The following is a 7,299-nucleotide window of genomic DNA, read 5'->3' on the forward strand; positions in this document are numbered from 1 at the left end:
ACGACCAACAGGAGGCCAAAGTTAACATCTACAGACCATCATATCAACAGCTTTGGGAGTTATTCAGTATTTAGACTCTGCTCCATAACATGTATTTTCTCATGCTAGGTCTACACTATGTTTCCATTTTTAAAACGCACATCTTCAGTGTTTCTTTCAGCCTCTGAAATCATTTCATGTGTTGCTGTTGTCCATCTTCTAAAGGGGTCTTACTGCAATGGTCAGTAGCTCAATTAGAACTGCTCTGCAAGAAAAAACAACGTTTATTTTGTTGACTTTCAGCAAAAAACACACCAGAATAATGAGGAGGGCTCCACAGTGTGTTGTACAGTACACACATGTATCACGTGTTGGTTATTTGTTGTAAATATAGGACAACCCTATAGACAAAAAGAGGGAAATATACAAGTATTTCTTTGAACATTGGGTGAGAAAACAACAGGATTAAGTTCTAGCTTTCCCGACAAGGGGATGAGGGCTTCTGGCCAATCCAGTAACTTCTGGATGGATGTAGTTGGATGTCCAGGGTACCATTATAATCGAGATAAATGCACTATTAGGGGTGTGCTGTATACATGCTTCCATGCCATGCTGCAACACATTCTACCAGTTATAACACCACCACCAATGCTTCAAGGATGTGCAGTCCTGTGGAGAACAAGGCGCTCCTTGCCTGGGAGACGGAACTCGGGGTTGCAATAGTCCTAACTCCATAGCCGCTTTCGCTCCCGCTCAGCCCACGTGTCAGCTTCCCGTCCCCTGATTGGCTGGTTTTGAACCGTACCGCGTGAGCTCATTGGTCTATTTTGAACCGCTGCTTTCCTGCGGCCGATTCAAAAGAGTCTGTCACCATTCCAGCGGCAGTCTGCGCACGGAGAGTACGGACGCTACCCAACGAGGCTGTCAGGTACTTATGGTTCTACTTTGTACCGGCGGAGACATGTCGGGTTGGTTGGAGAGGTCACCCGTTAAATGTGGACCGGAAAGCGGGTCCGCTGCCGCTATAAACCGAGAGGATGTAACGGTGACGGCGGAGCACTAGCTAAGCTAACGTCGGGGACCTACAGTTAGCTTGAAGGGAACACGTCTCTATCCTTTCACCTCGCGAGGCTGACTGGCGTCACGTTTAGCGTGAAAGAAAACACTCGTGAACCGTTATGAGCTGACCCCGAAGACACGCGAGCCCCCGGTAGTGTCACGTTAATGTGTCCCGGTCGGTACAGTTCAGCGTTAACCGTGCAAACGCCTGTGATGTAACGCTCAGTGGTTAACGGCTAGTTCTCCGGTGGTCTCGAGCCCGGTCACCGCTAGTCGGAGCCTGTTAAGTAAAGGTGGCTTTAAGGTGGTCTCCCTTAACAAATGGAAAGGTCACGTTTACCCCGAAGCTACTGGGAAGTAAAGAGAGACCTGGACATGACGGCGGTTTTTAATGTGTTTACAGGCAATAATGGAGGACTACTTGAAGATAGAGAAGATTGGAGAAGGTAGGTCTCATTGTTTCAAACTGTAACCAATGCTTCCGAAATGAGTGTAGGGGGGGAGGTCTTGGATTGTGGTCTTGATGGATTGTGGTCTTGATGGATTGTGGTCTTGATGCAGTTCAGAAAACCTCATGTGCAATAGAAAATTATGTTTCTACTACTAAACAGTTTGAAGTTTAACATTACAGTAGTACACATTAAACAAAGTATTTCTGTATCTGCTGCTATTACCTTTTGAATACCTTTTTTTTCTCAACTTAACTGATGTTCTAAGTGCCCACTAGTGTGATATGTGTTAAAGGGGACTGGAATTCGTGGCATATGGGCCCATATGTCACTATGTAAATGTTAATCTGTAAGTCTTCTATTAAGATGTAACAAACAAAACATGCAGAAATGGAGACGGAGAAACCATGACCACATATATTGGTCATTGAGTGTTTAAAGTAGGACGTACATACAGTGGAATTTATTAGAGATATGCTAAAGCAATATTCTAGTTTATTAAAAATAAAATAAGAGCTGGCCCTTTAAGCACCAGGTCTTCGTTTGGCCACTGAATGATGAATAGGGTGAAGTTACATTGTCAAATAGTACTCTGCACCCTTCTGTTGTCATTCTAGGTACCTTAATCAACAAGTTTAGTTATTATGGCTGCTTCCTACATGACAATTCCTCCGGTGCTCTCTAGGTACCTATGGGGTGGTGTATAAGGGCAGGCACAAGGCTACAGGGCAGATTGTGGCTATGAAGAAGATCCGCCTGGAGAGTGAGGAGGAGGGGGTCCCCAGCACTGCTGTCAGGGAGGTCTCTCTGCTCCAAGAGCTGAAGCATCCCAACGTCGTACGGTACGCTTGCTCTCCAGTATAGAATGAGGCGACTGTAAAACCTTGGGTTGAAAAAGAGAAATAATACGTTCCATCTTATGTGTGTTTGTACACACACACACACACACACACACACACACAGAGTATGGACTTAGCCTGTGTTTGTGTATCCCAGACTCCTGGATGTGCTGATGCAGGAGTCTCGTCTCTACCTCATCTTTGAATTCCTGTCCATGGACCTGAAAAAGTACCTGGACTCCATCCCGTCTGGCCAGTACATGGACCCTATGCTGGTCAAGGTAACTGATCAATGAGCTCCCTCAGCAGTTCATCTTATGTCTAAGTGTGACAGTTGTATCACTGCAGTTGGTCATAATGGTGAAAATCCCACTAATGTAGGACCTATTAGCCATAATATCATAACTGCCTAGGGTAGACTAATCACGAGCATATGCTCCTGTAGAAGTCTATATTAAATGAACTTGTTTTTAGTTTGCACGTTGTCATGGTACTACATTACCCACAATCCTAAAGTGGAACAGTCACGATTTCAAATGGGATCAAAATGGCAGCTCATTTTCCTTTTTATATTGTGAGAACATTCGAGGCCAGATTAAAGGCGTTTTGCCCCGGCCATCCAGACGAGTTGGCAGACTGACCAGCATCAAGACCTCTGGTTGTTGTCAGAACCAATGTTCCACCAGCAGACCAGTGGTGTAACAGACCGAAGAGAGAGACGTCCTAAATGATCTGTCGGCCAATCTGGACCGTCACTTTGTTTAAGTTTGGGTTGCAGTTGCCATCTTTGTTGGTTCATGTCCCTGCACAGCTTGACACGCCTGACTTGGGTTTAGATACCCAGCAGAAGCTCTTTGTTCGGTCAAACCCTCGGAGCTCTGATGAAAGCTCTGATTTAAGCGTCTGGCCACAGGGGATTTTATTTAATGAATCATAGGGCTCACCTCTAAGGTTGCAAAGGGGCGGAAAGTTTCTACCGGAATTTGGGGAATTTTGAAAAGTTTTTTTGCAAAAACATATAACAGGGAACTTAAATGTAGTTGAGAACAAGACTATGCACGCCGAGCTCACCTGGTCCCTGAATGCAGCTGGTTGGGAACATTGTCTGACAGAAACATAAACGTTCTGTTGTGTTTGAACGTCTTTGTCATCAGTGTTGTCTGAACGTTTCAGCCCTTTGCCTGGCAAGTGTGAGAGCGCCGAGTGGCGTAGAGGCCAAGAGCGGTATTGCAGACAGATAGAGATTTAAATTATAGCTCCCAACATATTGAAAAAAATAACTGAACTAGTTTATTTTTTTGAGCTGTTAACTTAGTTCAACATTTTGAATTCTAAACTGAACTAGTTCATGTAGAAAGTGAACTTTCCCAACACTGTTTGTCATATAGCATGTTGATTACTTGGTAAACTGAAGCCATGTTCATTTTAATACCAAGTTTATTTGTATACAGTAGACTAACTTTACAGAAGTGAGGAGGACGTTGATGAGGTCCAGGAAGAAAACATTTAGACCTGAAAGGATTCAGGGAAAAACACTAAAACAAAACAAAAATTGGGGTTGGGGGGTCGTGATCAAAGGGATTACACCTTTTTTATTCAACGTTCATGTTTTTGTTCGATGAAAGAATAAAGTTCTACTCACAAAATGTCTAAAATGTCGTTTTTAAAAGTTGTATTATAAATGTTTGCATGCATGTCTGCTTATGACGAGGTACATGCAGTCAAATTACCCCAACATTTCCAGTTTATTCCCGGAATTTTGCAACCCTGCTCACCACAGATGTTTCATAAACATAATTTGAAGTAGAGATCAAACGATTAACCAAAAAACAGACGGCCTTCTGTAAGACCATCTTTGAGTCGCCTCTAGCTTTTCTTCTGCCCATTCACTTTCTTAACTCTAAGCATGTGTCATGATCATTGTCACCCCTCACCATCTTTTAGAGCTACCTGTACCAGATCCTGGAGGGCATCTACTTCTGTCACTGTCGTCGAGTCCTCCACCGGGACTTGAAACCCCAGAACCTTCTGATCGACAACAAAGGAGTTATCAAACTGGCAGACTTTGGTCTTGCTCGGGCCTTTGGGGTTCCTGTCAGGGTCTACACCCACGAGGTGAGAGGCGGAGCGTCACCAACACTTGGCGAAAGACGGTCATGGACATATTGGTTCATTATCAATAAACCTACGGTCTCTGAAATGAGCTGAGTAAACCCCCCGTGTGCCTCCAGGTCGTGACTCTTTGGTACCGAGCTCCAGAGGTCCTCCTGGGTTCACCCCGATACTCCACCCCTGTGGACGTTTGGAGCACTGGGACCATCTTTGCTGAGCTCGCCACTAAGAAGCCTCTGTTCCATGGAGACTCTGAGATAGACCAGCTCTTTAGGATCTTCAGGTAAACGCGTGTCTGTTTTTCTAGCTGGTGTTTACTGATAAAACATGGCCATCAATCAATGTCATTGACTCTCTTTCATGATCATTGTCATCCAAGTCAACCCCTGGTTGTCCCTCCCCTCTCCTCATGATGTCTTTAAATATAATCCGCTATAGACGGCTTCATTCGTAACGTGTTCCACCTCCTGTGTCCAAGCGTTTGGTATTTAGTCTCAATCGGTGCACGTGAACCAGGCGCTCGGAGCTGCAGCCTCCCGACACACCTGAAACTCCCTGTTTCTGCTCTTTCTAGGACTCTGGGGACCCCAAACAATGACGTGTGGCCGGATGTAGAGAGCCTTCCCGACTACAAAAACACCTTCCCTAAATGGAAGTCGGGCAACCTGTCTTCAATGGTGAAGAACCTGGATAAGAATGGCCTGGACCTGCTGGCGGTAAGGACCAGGGCTGACCAACTGAACGACTCGGTTCTGACTAATATTAGGAGAGCGACTAAAATAATTAGCCATATCTCAAACTCCATGCGTATACTGGTTGTGTGCATCCTGTGGAACATCTAGTGTGATTACAAACGCATCTCTACAAGAACCAGAGTGAAGGATGCAGTTCCTCGTTGGTCCTCCAATAGGAGTGTCTCCATTTTCCAAATCCCTGGTTCTATTTTAAGGGAACTGCCCTGAGGTCTAGTATTGTTGCACAATGAAGTATTTATCTGAGTTGATGGCCCTGTCGACTGTCATCTATAGTTTCAAATTCTTCTTAAAAATGAGAAGCTACGTGCGTTAGCGTGCCATCCTTCTGGACTGTACCACAATACGTGTTCAACTGTAATGAGAAGAACTTATGTTTCCAGTAAACTGGGAACAAACCGTTCAACACACGGTCCACTAGATGGAACTTTACAGCTTAAATGTCTCAGTTTACACGGTGAGCCTGAATGCGTCATGTAGCCTGTCTGCCCGCATGCGTTACCCTACAGAGCCCTGTGAAGGTACACAAACTGTCCTTTGCTTTCACAAATTACTCTTAACGACTATAAACTGGCAAACATTAACAACTACATTTAACATGAATTGTCATTCATCGAAGAAGAAAAACTCTTCCGTATCCTACGTAATTGGCTCTCATCCAAACGGTCTCAAAATGGCAGCCACAATGTGCCTGAGTGGTCCTCCTGGTCGCTCTACAGACGTTACGTGAGCACATTGTTGATAACCCGTGTGCGTCCAGTGTCTTTATGTAGATGACTGTAGCAAAGTAGAAGGATGACATGTATCATTGTTGATGGTTTAAACTGACTTTGGGAATGTTTTACAAATGTCAGCTACAATAAAACCTGCTTGAGTCTCTCAAAGTTCGACTTCCTCCTCTGCTCCTCAATGTTGAGATCCACTGAGGCTGCTTCTCGTTTCTCTGCTGTAGAAAATGCTGATCTACAACCCTCCCAAGAGGATCTCTGCCCGCGAGGCCATGACCCACGCCTACTTTGACGACCTGGACAAATCCACCCTGCCGGCCGCAAGCATCAACAAAATCTAGAACTTCTCCTCGACTCGCATACGAACGCATATTCATACCCATTGTGAATTCTCATTCTGTAAATACTTGTGTGTGTTAATTGTTGTAGACCTTTTTTAGTAAGTTTTGTCTTTCAACAATGTCTTTTCAATAAAACTGCACTTTCTGCGAATCTCTAAACTTTTCTCATTTTATTTTCCTCAACATTTGCCCGAAATTACAGACGAGCTCAAGTGTCTGCATTTATGATTATGATCCAAGACTAATGGCAGACCGGCAATGGCCCAAATGAAGCCCAGATCCCTTCAGGGCAGACCCTGATCTCTTCAGGCCAGACCCAGATCCCTTCAGGGCAGACCCTGATCTCTTCAGGGCAGACCCAGATCCCTTCAGGGCAGACCCTGATCTCTTCAGGGCAGACCCAGATCCCTTCAGGGCAGACCCTGATCCCTTCAGGGCAGACCCTGATCTCTTCAGGGCAGACCCAGATCTCTTCAGGCCAGACCCTGATCTCTTCAGGCCAGACCCAGATCCCTTCAGGGCAGACCCTGATCTCTTCAGGCCAGACCCAGATCCCTTCAGGGCAGACCCTGATCTCTTCAGGGCAGACCCAGATCCCTTCAGGGCAGACCCTGATCTCTTCAGGGCAGACCCAGATCCCTTCAGGGCAGACCCTGATCCCTTCAGGGCAGACCCAGATCCCTTCAGGGCAGACCCTGATCTCTTCAGGCCAGACCCAGATCCCTTCAGGGCAGACCCTGATCTCTTCAGGGCAGACCCAGATCCCTTCAGGGCAGACCCTGATCTCTTCAGGGCAGACCCAGATCCCTTCAGGGCAGACCCAGATCCCTTCAGGGCAGACCCTGATCTCTTCAGGGCAGACCCTGATCTCTTCAGGCCAGACCCAGATCTCTTCAGGGCAGACCCAGATCTCTTCAGGCCAGACCCAGATCCCTTCAGGGCAGACCCAGATCCCTTCAGGGCAGACCCAGATCTCTTCAGGCCAGACCCTGATCTCTTCAGGGCAGACCCTGATCCCTTCAGGCCAGACCAGATCCCTT

The 7,299-nt window shown here is 46.1% G+C and overlaps 1 protein-coding gene across 1 annotated transcript; it reads left to right on the forward strand.

Moving 5' to 3' along the window:
* Positions 1–813: 813 nt before the first annotated feature.
* On the forward strand, positions 814–6,418 carry cdk1 (cyclin-dependent kinase 1). Its single transcript, XM_034552387.1, has 8 exons — positions 814–907; positions 1,442–1,484; positions 2,173–2,329; positions 2,484–2,607; positions 4,271–4,441; positions 4,558–4,721; positions 5,013–5,154; positions 6,143–6,418. Exons 2-8 carry the CDS (start codon positions 1,448–1,450, stop codon positions 6,257–6,259), a joined length of 912 nt encoding a protein of 303 aa, XP_034408278.1. The 5' UTR covers positions 814–907; positions 1,442–1,447; the 3' UTR covers positions 6,260–6,418.
* The last annotated feature ends 881 nt before the right edge of the window (positions 6,419–7,299 follow it).

The sequence above is a fragment of the Cyclopterus lumpus genome, chromosome 15 (assembly GCF_009769545.1).
Source record: "Cyclopterus lumpus isolate fCycLum1 chromosome 15, fCycLum1.pri, whole genome shotgun sequence".
Classification (NCBI taxonomy): domain Eukaryota; kingdom Metazoa; phylum Chordata; class Actinopteri; order Perciformes; family Cyclopteridae; genus Cyclopterus; species Cyclopterus lumpus.